This window comes from Pezoporus flaviventris, unplaced genomic scaffold, assembly GCF_033815535.1.
Source record: "Pezoporus flaviventris isolate CSIRO_AGI_PZ_B2104156 unplaced genomic scaffold, CSIRO_AGI_Pfla_v1 ptg000145l, whole genome shotgun sequence".
Taxonomy (NCBI): Eukaryota; Metazoa; Chordata; class Aves; order Psittaciformes; family Psittacidae; genus Pezoporus; species Pezoporus flaviventris.
In genome coordinates this window covers 136110-151037 of record NW_026892693.1, presented here as the reverse complement: position 1 = coordinate 151037, position 14928 = coordinate 136110, and the positions used below count along the sequence as shown (strand labels likewise).

Genomic DNA, 14928 nt, shown 5'->3' with positions numbered 1-14928 from the left:
CTGGAAACCACTGTGGAGCAGTGGACAGGGGTCCCTTGATAGTATCTTCCATTTGGAGGAGATTCATCACTATCACATCTTAAAATGCTTTCAAACTGCCTTCATTCATACCAGAGGTCACACAAGTGCCATATTTCACTTAAATTCTTTGCTGTCTAAAATGAAATGAGGTGAATGGTGCTGGAAATCTTTTAATGAGGCTTGTGCATCAAAACGTAATACTACTCCCTGCATGGCATCACACTTATTTGCTCTTATTTCTATTTGTCTTGATAAAGGTGTTTTTTCTTAAGGCCCTCAATGAATTTACCAACACTGTCTAGAAATGGAGTTTGATCCAGTGGAACGGTAGAATTCACTCTCTGTTTATTCTCATTTGCCAAGCAAAAGGGAGAGCAAAAAGGAAAAGAGCTTTAAGTTCATGCAGTCCAAGTGTTCCCTTGCCCTGTCAAGGCCATCCCAAACCCATGACACTGAGACCTCCTCTATAGATTTTGTGAGCACGTGCAGGGCCGGTGCCTGCAGCCCTGCCCTGGGCAGCCTGTTCCAATGCCTGAGCACCCTCTGGGGCAGGAATTGTTCCTCAGCTCCATCTAAACCTGCCCTGGGGCAGCTTGAGGCCGTTTCCTCTTGTCCCATCCCTTGTTCCTTGGGAGCAGAGCCCAGCCCCTCCTGGCTCCATCCTCCCGTCAGGCAGGCGTAGAGGGCAGTAAGGTCCCCCTTACCCTAAGATGAAGAGAAGTGCACGCTTGTAGTTATCTACTTGTGTCTTCATTAGGTGAAATAAATGACTAATTAACCAATTAGGTGAAATTAACTACTAAATATATTTATCAAAGTTTAGAGTATGAAATTATTTGTATTCTCAATCACATCAAGCAGTGCATCACATAAGGCTGGGTGCAGAAGACCCCCAACATGTTATCCATACTTAACCAAAAGCTGAGCATCTACCCTCCACATCTCCATTCTATCTGGTCCTATACTGGGAGAATTTAAGATCATTTTATTTTCAAGAGTCCCCTCAAAGCCTCCTTCACCTCCTTATTCCTCAGGCTGTAGATCAAGGGGTTCAGCATGGGAGTCACCACGGTGTAGATCACCACAGCCCATTTATCTGCTGCTCTTGAGCTGCGAGAGCTGGGGAATAAATACATAAAAAAGGATGCCCCATAGAGGATGCCGACAGTGGTGAGGTGGGAGGTGCAGGTGGAGAAGGCTTTGCGCTTGCCCTCGGCTGAATTGATGCTCAGGATGGTGGCGATGATGGCCACGTAGGAGAGCAGGACAACCAGGCTGCAGGACACACCAAAGAGAGATGCTGCAGTGGTCAGGATGATGTGGCTGAGGGTGGTGTCAGAGGTGGAGAGGGAGATGAGAGGGGAAATGTCACAGAAGAAGAGGTCGATGGTGCTGGAGCTGCAGAAGGACAGGGTGGACATGCTGATGGTCTGTCCCACACCATTGGTCAGCCCCATGAGGTACGAGCCAGTCACCAGCTGGGAACAGCACTTTGGGGACATGACAAGGGGGTACAGCAGGGGATGGCAAATGGCCACGTAACGGTCATAGGCCATCGAAGCCAGCAGGAAGCATTCAGTTATCCCAAAAAGCTGAAAGAGGAAGACCTGAGCCACGCAGCCAGCATAAGCAATGCTCTTCTTCTCTGACATCAAGTCAAGCAACATCTTGGGGTTGACGATGGTGGAAAGCCAGAGGTCTACAAAGGCCAGGTTGCTCAGGAAATAATACATGGGGGAGTGGAGGCGGGGGCTGGCCCTGATTAAGATGATGATGCCCAGGTTGCCCATGATGGTGACAAGGTAGGTGAGCAGGAAGAGCAGGAACAAGTAGACCTGAGTCACCGGGTCCTCTGTGAACCCCGCCAGGCTGAACTCGGTCACTTGGGTGCAGTTGCTTTGTGCCATGGGCTGGATGGTGCTTTGTGGGTGAGCTCCTGGCTGGAGGTTTCTTCTCCAAGAGGCAGGGATGTCCCAGGTGGAAAAGCCTCTGTGTGGTGGGAGCTGCTCAGAGACAGTCCTGCAGGATGGAAAGGGAGAGTTCAGGCACAGCTCAATGAGGAACAGGTTGGTGAAAGTCCTGTGCCAGCACAGGTAGAACAAAGGGGTGCTCAAGCAGTTAAACACCATGGCACAACGCGGTGCCTGCTCCTCTGGCTCACTTCTGGATGTTGAGCAATGACCACTTTGGAAAACAGTGGGGAGGTTCCACTCACCTGAGTAACTTTACCTTAGTGCTGCACCTCATCGCCTGCTTTAGTGCTCAGCCTGGGGCTTGGAGACCATCCGGCTCAACCTGGAACACAGAGAAACGTGGTGCTTTCACAGTGCAGAGTTAATCCCTCATCCTCTCATGGGCATTTCCCAACCACCCGCTCCTTCCCTCTCTGCTTGGGTTTCTTCCTAACTGGAACGAATTCCTGACTTATGGAAAGTGCAGGTTGGACAGGGCAACCTGCTCTAGTGGAAGGTGTCCCTGGCCATCACAGGGGCTTGGAACTGGGTGAGATTTAAGGTCTCTTCCAACACAAGCCATACAATGCTCCTATGCAACCTTACACAGGGGTTAATATCCGTTTCCCCTCCCTCCTGACACACTCTGTCAGATCTAAAACCTTTTCATGGTTCTTTAACCTGTTCCTTGAGTCTCCAATAGAAATGGGCAATCCCCAGAGCTCAGAAATCCCTACTTGCACACATGTTTTGGGGGAAAAAAGTCATCTTTTGGAGCTGCCTCATCTCAGCAATGGGGAGCACCCTGAATGTCCTGTACAGGAAAGCTCCTGGTGCTCATCCAGGAAACATCTGTGCTCAGAGGAGAGGAAGCCTCCTGAGGGTGCTCTCCACCAGGGTGATCTCCAAACCTGCCTTCCCAGCAGCAGCATGGGGAGCACACAGCACAAGCAGCTCCCTGGGAAGCCCAGAGCATCATCAAGAAGCCCAGGACCCTGCAGTAGGGCAGGACATGAAGACAGGAGCTGCTGCTTGTTGGCAAGAGAGAAGCACAGGAGAAAGATGGGCTGGAAGATGCTGCCCCTCACTTACATCTCAGCTCTGTCTCTGCTGCCCTCCTCATGCTCTCGGAGATGGATGTGAAGATGAACATGCCTGGAGCTGTGCAGGGAGCCTGGGAATGAACCAGCATCAGCAAACCCCCTTCCTATTTCAAGTGATGTGGGGATGTGGGACTGTGAATCTCTTTGGGCCCCAGGAGGTGACAAAGCCCACAGCAGGTCATTATCTCTTCTCTGTGCTGATTAGTTTGGAAGAGGAGAAGTGTACTCAGAGGAGATGACCTCAGCTTGAGCAAGCAACAGGGCTTTGGGCTCCCTTAGAGCAAGTCACAGAACAAGCCCAGCTTTGACATCCACTTTTGGAGCATTTCTGAGGCAGTTACAGCTTCACAAGGGCCATGGTTGACATTATCATGGCAGGGAGGTGAGGGGAGCCTCGCCAATGGGAGTTGGTACCAGTGTCCATCAGCAGTGTCAGGCATCATGTGCAACGAAACGGCTTTAAACCCATCTTCAATTCCTTGTACTCCAACCATACCTCACAAGTTTGACTTGCAGAGAGCTAAGAGAAGATCGTGGTGACCTTACTAATAGCAAGGTAAATGCTGTCCTCTACTTCTTGTCCATGCAAACCTCAATGCTCACATCACCCAAGGCACTCAGGTTGGTCAGGTGTGACTTTTCCTTGGTACCTCTGTGCTGGCTGCTCATGGTCACCCTCCTGTCCTTCCTCTGCCTGGAGAGGGCTTCCTGGGGAATTTGGTTATTAATATCAGTGGGGCCTGAGGCAGCCCCAGTCCTTGTGCTCTCCTCAATGATGACGTTCACCTTCTTCCACGCATTGGGCTGGAAGCACAAGAGACAAAGGAGAGCCTGAGGGAGCAGCGCCAGAAAGTGGAAGGAAGGAGATGGGGAGGAACAGTGAGGAGTGTGGTAAAGGACTGAAAATGGCAGCAAGAGGGGAAAAAGGCCCTTCTGAAGGGTGATTAACGGTTGCCCCTGTCACTGGTGCCTCTGATGGATGCTCCGAAACCCATCACAGAATCCCAGCCTGGTTTGCGTTGGAAGGGACCTTAAAGCTCTTCCAGCTCCAACCCCTGCCACAGGCAGGGACCCCTTCCACTGGAGCAGCTTGCTCCAAGCCCCTGTGTCCAACCTGCCCTTGAGCACTGCCAGGGATGGGGCAGCCACAGCTTCTCTGGGCACCCTGTGCCAGCGCCTCAGCACCCTCCCAGGGAAGAGCTTCTGCCTAAGAGCTCAGCTCAGTCTCCCCTCGGGCAGGTTCAAGCCGTTCCCCTTGGCCTGTCCCTACATCCCTTGTCCCAAGCCCCTCTCCAGTTTCCCTGCAGCCCCTTCAGGCACTGGAGCTGCTCTCAGGTCTCCCCTTCAGGAGCCTTCTCTTGTCCAGGCTGCCCCAGCCCAGCTCTCTCAGCCTCCTCCAGAGCAGAGCTGCTCCAGCCCTCGCAGCTTCTCACCAAAGCTCTGCCTCATCCCACATTCACAGCTCACTCACACACAATGATGTGCCCAGCTTTCCAGCACAGTTTATGTCTAAAAAGCCAAGAGCAACATTTTCTGGCAGATATCTAAGGTAGGGAAAGCATCATCAGCTTGAAGCACCAGGGAGTCTGCCTGGTTGTGTCTGGGTTATTGGTTTTAATCATTCTCATTCCATTCACTAAACCTCAGTCACTCAGGAGTGATTCAAAAACACAGTCTGTGCTCGAATGTGCCATGACACCAAACCCCTCCAGTGAATTTTAACGAAAAGGGATGCAGAAAGCAAAACCTACCCAAAAAATAAAATACCATTGGGTCTGTGTGGTTTCTTTCCCTAAATAGATCCATTTGGGGTCCATAACCCCCAAGAAGTTGTCCTGAGAATCAGAAAAGGCACCCAGACAAATGCATAAGAAAATGCTCATCAGCTGCACTTGAAGCTTCATTTCATTCCACTCCAATCTGTATCATTTCAACACTGACTTGATGAGCACTCAGTTGCCTAAAAGGGGATGAAATGAATCATTCCGTGGCTTTAGCATGTGATGCACAGGCTGGTGCCAGTCATTGTGGTCAGTCCAATGGATTGGGATGGGATTTCTCCTGCAGGACTCCAGGAAGAAATGTCAAAATCCAATCAGAAAGAACATTTGGGGTTGCTCTGCTTGGGTTTTTCTTTGACAGATCATTTATAACTAACTCGGTGCTTATATTGAGCATACCAGCTAAATCTGAGCATGGTTTAGCTGAATGTTGTCGTCTACAGGCTTGGTTCTTCATCTGACCCTTCTCACCCTATTGTTGCCAGGTCCTCTAAGAAGCAATTCACCTCCTCCGAAACAACCACCCTAAATAGCTGAACTGAGTACTACCCAGAAATTCCCACTTCTCACTGTGGACTGCAGAGCTCAAGTTATTCCCTGCACCAGGACAAAGGGGTGTCATAGAATCATGGAATGGTTTGGGTTGGAAAAGACCTGAAAGCCCAACCCCCTGCCATGGGCAGGGATGCCTCACACTACACCAAGTCACCCAAGACTCTGTCCAGCCTGGTGCCTGTTGACTTCACCTTGATAATCCCCATGCTGAGAGCCCAGATCCACATCTGCAGGCGCACAGAGCTGAAGGATGCTCTGGGGAAGACTCCAAAGATGAGTTCTTGTTTCCTCCTACATTCAGGCTGGTAAAAAGGTATAATCAGCTCAATGTAAAGAACATGGATGTTCTTGAGATTGCACCTTTGTTCTGCAGCTGCAGTGATGGAAACAGTGAGCACGTAACATGGAGAGCTATGAAAGCTCTGAAATGGTCTTTCTTGGTGCAGGGAGTAACTGAGGCCATCTCTGGGGGATGCACGGCTGTGCAGCAACACTTCACTGGGAGCAAAGGACACACTGAGTATCTGCTTCAGCGCCCTGGTACCTAAGGAGATACAGAATGAAGCAATGGATAAATATCCCTAACCACACACCACAGGCAATGCTGGGACAGGAGAGGCCGTACCTGCTTGCTTTGCCCTGTTAGATGAGCTGCTGTGGGGCTGTCACACAGAGATCTTCAGCGTGCTTTTGTCCTTGTGGTCTCTAAACTTGTGATTCTACACTGGACCCTCATGGTGGTGATATGCTCTAGCCGAAGGCTCCATGGGACACATGGGATCTTGCTAGATAAGACCGTGAGCGAGTATTCTCAGGTAAAAAGGGTCAACAAGGGGTACAGAATCATATTAGCCAAGAAGGTAAATCTTCCAGGGGATTCATCTCTCTTTTCTTTGTCTCCTCATCTCTCTGCCCACCCCTTGTGGTACCTGATGACAAACATCAGAATCAACATATGAGGCCAGATAAGAAAACCATCAAGCCCATTGAGGAGCATCCAGCACGAGAGGCAATTGAGAGAGGGTCCTTCAAGCCTGGAGCATAGATGAAGTTGCAAAGAAGCAGCAAGCCACAGCTCATTTTCTGGTCTTCCTATGGAAGAGTCTATCACTTCCATTGGCTATGGAAGAGCTGAAGTCATTCATTTTTAGGCTGGCAATGTTGGGTGAGATGAATTCCAGCTTCTGGGCCTGCACTCAGCTGTGCAAACACACACTAGCGCTGAATAACTGCTGCTTTCAATAATTTGCCTAAAACCAGAGGTCCTAATATACATACACTTGTAATTAAGGCATTTAAGTGCACCTCCAACCCTTCAGTGCTTGCTCATGCAAAAGAGAAAACTCAATGAGACAATGCTTTTAGTGGTAGGACTGATGACAATGAATCTAATCAAACTGTGTTGGGCTGTAGCACATGGTGACCCTACATGCATTTGTCTTCAGCCTCTACCTCCAGTTCCGCCACATGAAATTCAAATTAAAGAGTCTTAATATATGAGCAATTTCATGTGACACTGAGATTGAGATTTCCCATTCACAGAAGTTCGGGAATGCAAGGAAGGGTTCAAGGCCAACTTGGATGAGACTTGGAGCAATCTGCTCTAGTAGGTGCCCCTCTCGTGGACAGGGGGTTGGAACCGGATGAGCTTTAAGGTTGCTTCCAAACCATTCCGTCATTCTCCGTAGAAGAGCACAACCAAAATCAGCACAACAGGTCTTCTCAATACAAAATTTACTCTGCTTTTCTCTTTTGTGTGTGCAGCTGTGTTTTGGGACAGAGAGCAATGCCAGCACCATGGAAGCCCTTCGCTTAACCCAGGATCAAGACCCCACACTGCAGCTATGAAATACCCACTGGGATCCATGTCTCCAGATCCATGGAAGAGGAACCACAGTTCAATCACCAGCTTCATCCTCCTGGGGCTCACCACTGACCCAAAGCTGCAGCTTCTCTTGTTCATGGTGCTCACCTTAGCCTCCATCACCACCCTCATGAGCAACATCACCCTCATAGTGGTGATATGCCGCAGCTCACGCCTCCATACCCCAATGGACTTTTTCACTGGCAATTTGTCCTTCCTGGACCTCTGGTATTCCTCTGTCTACACCCCCAAGATCCTTCTGAACCGCATCTCTGAGGACAAGAGCACCCCATTTGCTGGGTGTGCTGCTCAGTTCTTTGTCTCTGGTGGCTTGGCCTGCACCGAGAGCTACCTGCTGGCAGCCATGGCCTATGACAGGTACGTGGCCATCTCCAACCCACTGCTCCATGCTGCTGCCATGACCAAGAAGCTCTGCATAGGGCTGGTGGTCACCTCCTACCTCAGCGGCTTTGCCAACTCTACCCTCATTGCCAGCTACACGTTCACCCTCAGCTTTTGCGACTCCAACGTCATCGATGGCTTCCTCTGCGACCTGCTCCACTGGTGAAGCTCTCCTGGGATGTGACAGAGTTCCCAGTCCCTCCTCTACTTCATCCTGACCTTCAACATCATCCTCAAGTCCTACGTCTCCATCCCTGTTGTTATCCTGAGGAGGTGCTCGACCGAGGGGCAGGGCAAAGCCTTCTCCACCTCTGCCACCCACCTCACCACCACCACCCTTTACTATGCCTCCATCCTCTTCATTTACACTCAGCCCAGCTCCTCCTATGTGCTGGAGAGGGACAAGGTGGTCTCTGTGCTTTACACAGTGGTGACTCCCATGCTGAACCCCTTCGTCTACAGCGTGAGGAGCCAGGAGGTGAAGGAGGCACTGAAGACTCTGCTGAAGAGACAGACAGCTTCCTAACAGAAGGAACCCAGGGGTTATGTCCCTAAGGATGCACACAGCAAGAAGTGCACAGACCTTGTCTTGCTTGCGTCTTACTTTGTCACTTTTCACAGTCCATGCAGGACCATAAGCTCTCCTGACCCTGAAGTGCTTCATGGTGGACATGAGGTGTCACTGTGCAGACAGACCTCCTCTCATTCCCACCTCCCCCCATATACAACTGATATTTGCTATAAAATGAGATTATAGCAGTAGCTGAGTTGGTTGCACATCACCTTCACACTGTGCTTTATCTGAATTAAACATTCATTACTTATGCTCAAATCAGTAGCTCAGCTAAAGCTCCATGTGTCAGAGAATCATAGACTGCTTTGGGTTCGAAAGTACCTTAAGATCACCCAGTCCCAACCCCTTCCACTGGAGCAGCTTGTTCCAAGCCCCTGTGTCCAACCTGGCCTTGAGCACTGCCAGGGGTGGAGCATTTACCACGTACTTGGGGAACCAGAAGTCATGAATTATCGTGTGCCTGTTCCTGAGCTGTCCCAGTTATATCTTCATGATGCTGTATTGAACCACACAGACACAATTCCATAGTCCTAGACTATTATCCCAATGAAACATTCACATGAGCATGGGTAGAGCAGATCAGATTGCATGAACCAATGTCAACAAGCACACAGGCATCTGGGTTTGAGTTCAGTTGCCTCAACATTGACTATTAACACCCTGGAGATGCCCCTGGGGCTCCCTCTGAGCTTTCAGATATGGCTCCAGAACGACCCAACCCTTCTGAAGGCTGCATGATGTACATGCCAAGTGCAAGCCAGTGACCTGGGCCCTTCAGGACAGAGGAAATAGCACCACATTTCTATATGAGGGCAACCGAACCAGACCTGGGGCATTTCACTGCATCTGTCTCCTTCCCTGCAACTTAAGTGGTACTTTCCACCACCACTTACAGGAAAACATGCAAAAAAAAGGTGGTTTCTTAGTTCTTACATTATCTTCATTTTTTTCCCTTTATAAAGTTTTAGTCCAACTGAAAGGAAAAGTAAAATATTTTAAGGGAGGAGGGATTAGGAGATCTGAAGGAGTTTCATCTTCAAATTTAGATACTTAAAAGTTAAGTCATTCAATCAGAGTTTTGTGTCTCCATCTGTGCTCAGTGAAGGTGTGTTTCTGTATCTCTAGTATTTGTACAGATAAAGAGCAGCTTCAAGAGTTCAAGTTTGAAGACACTCACACACACACACGCACACACACACAGAGCGTTCTCCCCTCCCTGTGTTTCCATCCCCATCAGAGGCTGGGGTCAGGCTGCATGAACTGGGCTCCTTTTAGACTCATTGAATCAACCAGGTTGGAAAAGCCCTTCAAGCTCATCCAGTCCAACCACTGCCCAGCCCTGTCAAGGCCATCCCTAACCCATGGCACTGAGGGACACATCTACACAGTGTGTGAACACTTGCAGGGATGATGACTACAGCCCTGCCCTGGGCAGCCTGTTCCAATGCCTGAGCACCCTCTGGGGCAGGAATTGTTCCTCAGCTCCATCTAAACCTGCCCTGGTGCAGCTTGAGGCCGTTTCCTCTTGTCCTGTCTCTTGGATTAAAACAAACTGCAAACAGGTTTGAGGGGGGCAGCTGATCCAGTTTGACCTCCAGGAGGCCTTCACATCCTGACTGGAATTAGATTAATGCAGACAAAGCTATTCTGGGATGCACATACCATGGAGAGAGGGTACATGGTACAAGTCCTTCTGATGTTCAGACCTGCTCTGGACCACATCCACCCTCACCAGCTGTCCTAGGATGTGATAAAACATCCTCTTATTTCTATCCATTCTAGAAGGGACCTGACTGTCTCATAACTAGACAATGAATTTTAGATGTTGAGTCAGGTGACCCCATTCCCATGCTTATTCTCCCATCCCAAATCCATAACGGTAGGAAAATCACATTTATGAAAGCCAGTCAGGCATGGAGGATGGATGGAGTGGACTACAACTTGCCTCACAGCTTAAGAGACACAAATAAATCCATCCCAAGGCAACTAATAACAAGAAATTCAATGTATGAAGTGTCCTTGAGGAGGTTGAAAAGTGAAGAGAAATGCAATGAGCTTCCCCAGCCCCCTTTATTAGGGGTCAAAAGCAGGAAGGGACAAAGCACCCCATTAGCAAGAACCACATGATCTGCACATGTCATGAAGACAGGGATGTGTCTTTAAAGAGAGAGTAGGACCAAGCATGCATGGGCACAGAAAGCCCTCCAGCAGGCCCGGGATCCAGGCTTTCACAATACAAGCAGTCACAGCTATTTCCATCACAAGTGATGCTGCTCACTTTGCCAAAGCAAGAAGTGGTCCTTGGGGACCAAGCACCCTTCCAGGAGTCACCAGCTTTAACAAGACCTTCTGGGGTTTACCAAGGAAGTTTCCTCATCACCACGAAAGCTTCTCAGAAAACTTGCATGTGACTTCCCTCATTCTTCATAACAAGCCATCAGAGATTAATTAGCTGGGGATAACAAGAAAGAAACTTTCTTCTTTGTTAACAGCAAAGTTCACTTCTACAGCTGCCTTGTTGACAGAGACGGCTCATGCCCAAAGCCAGTGAGCTGGAGGGTCACTGTGTTGGCATGTTTGGGTATTAAGGACAATTTCATGGACCTGCATCATGGAAACCCAGCCTGGTTTGTGTTGGAAGGGACCTTAAAGCTCCTCCAGCTCCAGCCCCTGCATCCAAAAAAACCCATTCCCCTTGTCCTGACCCTACAGGCCCTTCTCCAAAGCCACTCTCCAGCTTTCTTTCAGCTCCTTCAGGCCCAGCCAGGTTTATGGAGAATAGCTTCCATCTCATTGCTCTGAAAAGAGCAAACCAACACTCGTATTTCCTAGAGGAATAATTTCCTATCCATCGATGCAGAATAGACACCCCTCATCAGGAAGTTAATATCTGCTATTACCAACCTTCATAAGAGAAAACGCACAGCCAGGACACTGCCTACATTCATTTTGTATTCCTATTCTGTCCAGGAAATGTTTTATGGATGCTGAGCACTGAGGCCTTGATGCATTGGAAATTACTGATCAATAGAACTGATAGCAGACAGATTAAATAGGGATTGCAGCAACCTGCTCTAGTGGAAGGTGTCCCTGTCTGCGGCAGGGAGCTGGAATTTCAGGAGCTTTAAGCTCCCTTCCAACCCAACCCAAACCATTCCATGGTTGTATGAAAAGCTGCTTTCACCTCCTCACTTTTGAGTGGGGTTTCTCAAGGACCCCAACGCATCAGCACAGTGAGCTGATGTTTCCCATTAGGCTTAAACTGACTCTTAAGGCCACGGCCTCTGTCTGCTCTGAACACAACCCACATTGTAGCTGTGCCTGCCCAGCATCTTTCACTGCAAGGGCAGAGAACCATCCACTTTTTCCAGAAGAAACCCCTGATATGGATGTTTAAAATAGATCCAAGCTGAATCAAAGCCCCCCCATGCATCCTTGTCTCCATAAGGGGAACCTTCTGTGACTAATTCAGATGTGGAAACCTACCATTACATACTATCACTCCTTTGACCTTTGACTCAACCCTCAAACCCTGGAATGAGAAATCATGAGTAAGCTGCAGCTGGGATGGAAAATAAGCTTGGCCTGGATGGACAAAGATAAGGAAATGAAGAAGTGATAGGGTAGTTCTGGACAACACTGAGAGTCTTTGGGCCATGAAACAAGTTGGGCACGTCGGCATACAACATATGGCCAGAAGCGTGGAGCATCTGTGTCATCAGCTCCAGATGGCATCCAAGGAAAAGCCAACACTGCCCAGACAGTGCCTTGAAAGGCTGTTCCTGCACCAAGTTGGGTGACTGCTTATCACAGGGGATGATATTTCACCTTGCTCCTAGGTCAGCATGGTGGCAGCTTCCCATGGAGCAGGCCCATCCAGAAGAGCAAAATGCCCAGCTACATCCTACGGAAGAAAAAAAGCACATTTCCTATGAGGAAAGAAGTAGATGGGCACATGAAGCTGAGAGCTGGTCTGCATAAGGTTCCCCACCACCATGCTGATGGAGATGAGTAAAACAGGCACAAAGAGCAGCTTCCACACACTGGGGAAGCCCAAGAGGACAAACGTGGTCACACTCAAGTGCTTTCCTCCAGCCACTCTCTGGGCAGCAGGAGACAAAGAAACATGGGAAGAGGTTGAATCACTTCTCCCAGCTCATAGGGGCACACAGTGCATGAGGTTAATGCAGGATTTGGGGTTTCCTTTAGGACTGCACCCAATTCCTGGGAGATAAAACCATGATGGTTGAAGGTCCTAAATAATATATTAAAAATAATACCTTGATAAAATAATAGGCAATAGTTCCTATATGGAAAAAAAATAATCTTAACGCTTAAATCCTAAAGCTCTGGCTGGCCTGTTATGGAAAGAATTGGTCCTGCAAAACATAAGCATCTTCTCATGAGCAACCAAATTCTTTTTAACAAGGAGGCTTGTTTGGGATGATTTCTTTCCTGTTTGGGAGGGTTCTTATTTAAGGACAAGTAAATACAGCAATATCATGCCTTAATCTGCCACATGGATTAGTGTTGCATTAAATAGATAAGAAATCAAATTGGTTTTCTGACTCTGTAGTGGTGTTTGAGTTGATTAAGGTGAGACCAGAATCCCTGAATGCAATTCCATGTACTTGTAGCTTCAAGGGAAAAACCAGCCGCTTCTCATCTGAATTGTTCTTGCATATATTTCTTCCTCTGTTCTTGCTTATATTTAAAGAACATGTGTGTATATATGAGTGCACACGAGACGACCTTAAAATACGCATATTGCCTGTTGAGAAATGAGCATTCCTCCCCCTTCCCCTACCACTTCCTTCTTTCCATCAGCCCCTTTTCAAGCAAGATGACCATCTCTTCAGCACAATTCATCTTCTCCCTCCACCCTTCCCAAAGCAGCTTTTACTTCCCCATTCCCCAGCCTGGGCTCAGATGTTCATTGCACAAAGTCCCTTGACTCACCCCCAGTGCTCTTCTCATGTTGCTGGTGGGTGCCTTTGCTGCAAGGACACATTGATGGCTCATTTCAACTCAGTGGACACCACAACCACCTTGTCCCTCTCTGATAAACTGCCCCCCCAAGTCTGTCTTGGTTCTTAGAGCACCTCTTCCACATGGGCAGGACTCAGCATTTTCCCTTTTTGAAGTCTCTCTGATTCCACCTGCCCATTTTGGACCCAAATTTTGCCTTGGAAATGCTATTTTACATTATATGCCTCGAGATGGCTCTTTGGTGCTTGCAAAAGGAGGAAATGAAACCAAGAGTGGGACTTGTTCCTTGGAGAGAGAAGCAGCTGACAGCAGACAGGGCTTTGCTAAAGCTTTAACACCTACGGGTTTGTCTCTCCTTGCTCAACCCAACCTTCCCTTTCTCAAGATCTGGGATATGCAAATTGCTCTTTCTTGAGTTCAAACTATCATAAATCAGAATCACAGAACGGTTTGGCTTGAAGGGACCTTAAAGCTCCTCCAGCTCCAACCCCTGCCACGGGCAGGGACCCCTTCCACTGGAGCAGCTTGCTCCAAGCCCCTGTGTCCAACCTGGCCTTGAGCACTGCCAGGGATGGGGCAGCCACAGCTTCTCTGGGCACCCTGTGCCAGCGCCTCAGCACCCTCCCAGGGAAGAGCTTCTGCCTAAGAGCTCATCTCAATCCACCCCATGTCTTTCCAAGCCATGAACAGTGATAAAGTCAGACACAGAAATGAACTCACCAGTGTTTGAAGAAGAGATCCTTGCTTCTTCCACCACAACCTCAGAAAGTTGCTTCCCTTCATGGTAGAAATGGTGACTAAAAGAAACCATTCTCATCTCTCTCAATTGTCTTTAAAAAAAAAAAAAAAAGAAAAACCCACAAAAAAAACCCAAAATAAGAGAAATACCCTAGCCACCAAATTCAAAAGGAGTAAGACCAAACCAAGACAGCTCTATTTACAGCTAACCTGGAGACAAGAAAACAGCACTCAATGTTCCGGGTTCTTCCCATACATGAATTTACACAACAGGGGCATCCCAACCTCAGTGCAGGATCTACTCATTTGAAGCCCTAATCTTCAAAACCTTTTCAACCAAAGGGAAAACCCATAATTCGCTTGCTTCTGGGCCTTTATTAACCTACCAGAATATTTGTTTCACCCAGATCCAGCCACAACTAATACAAAGAGCCAAAAGTGAGTGTATCTCCTTACCTATTTATGAGCCAAGGTCCCATTACAGCTGATGAGACTCAGACCAAGGCAATCAGCAGAGGTCATTCAGATCTCTTCACCTGGAGCAATGGAGGTGTCTGCCTTGCAGTGAGGGGCATGAACCCCACCAAATCTCCCTCAACACTAAAGGGAGCTGATGGACCCAGTAAACACATAGAGGTGACATGGTGCATTCCAATGTAAGGAGATAAGTGCTTCCCTAAGGACATTTGAGGTGATTCCTAAATCCAGTCACTAAGTACCCAAAGAAGGGGAGGTAGCTCCTACCCAGCAATTGCTCAGCTGCCTTTAAACCAGATTTAACTACAATGAAAGCAGCTCCAGCTGAGAGTGGGGAGCTAAAGCCATTAGGAGCTCATCAGCAGGAATGCCAGAAGCCAGGCACCTCATTGCCTGCTCATCATGACCCAGCAGGAAGATGCATTGCAATGCTGGCTGCTGCTTCTGCTTCCTGGAACCTCACCTGGTGTTT

The 14928-nt window shown here is 48.6% G+C and overlaps 1 protein-coding gene and 1 pseudogene across 1 annotated transcript; one reads left to right on the top strand and one right to left on the bottom strand.

Moving 5' to 3' along the window:
• Nucleotides 1–1001: 1001 nt before the first annotated feature.
• On the bottom strand, nt 1002–1928 carry LOC133282934 (olfactory receptor 5G3-like). The gene has a single exon (XM_061479305.1). The coding sequence runs from the start codon at nt 1926–1928 to the stop codon at nt 1002–1004; it is 927 nt and encodes a 308-aa protein (XP_061335289.1).
• A 5349-nt stretch (nt 1929–7277) lies between these two features.
• LOC133282896 (olfactory receptor 9G19-like) lies at nt 7278–8204 on the top strand (annotated as a pseudogene).
• The last annotated feature ends 6724 nt before the right edge of the window (nt 8205–14928 follow it).

Excerpts from the sequence above, each read along its gene's own strand:
- LOC133282934 (XM_061479305.1), bottom strand. The coding sequence starts at position 1,928 with ATGGCACAAAGCAACTGCACCCAAGTGACCGAGTTCAGCCTGGCGGGG.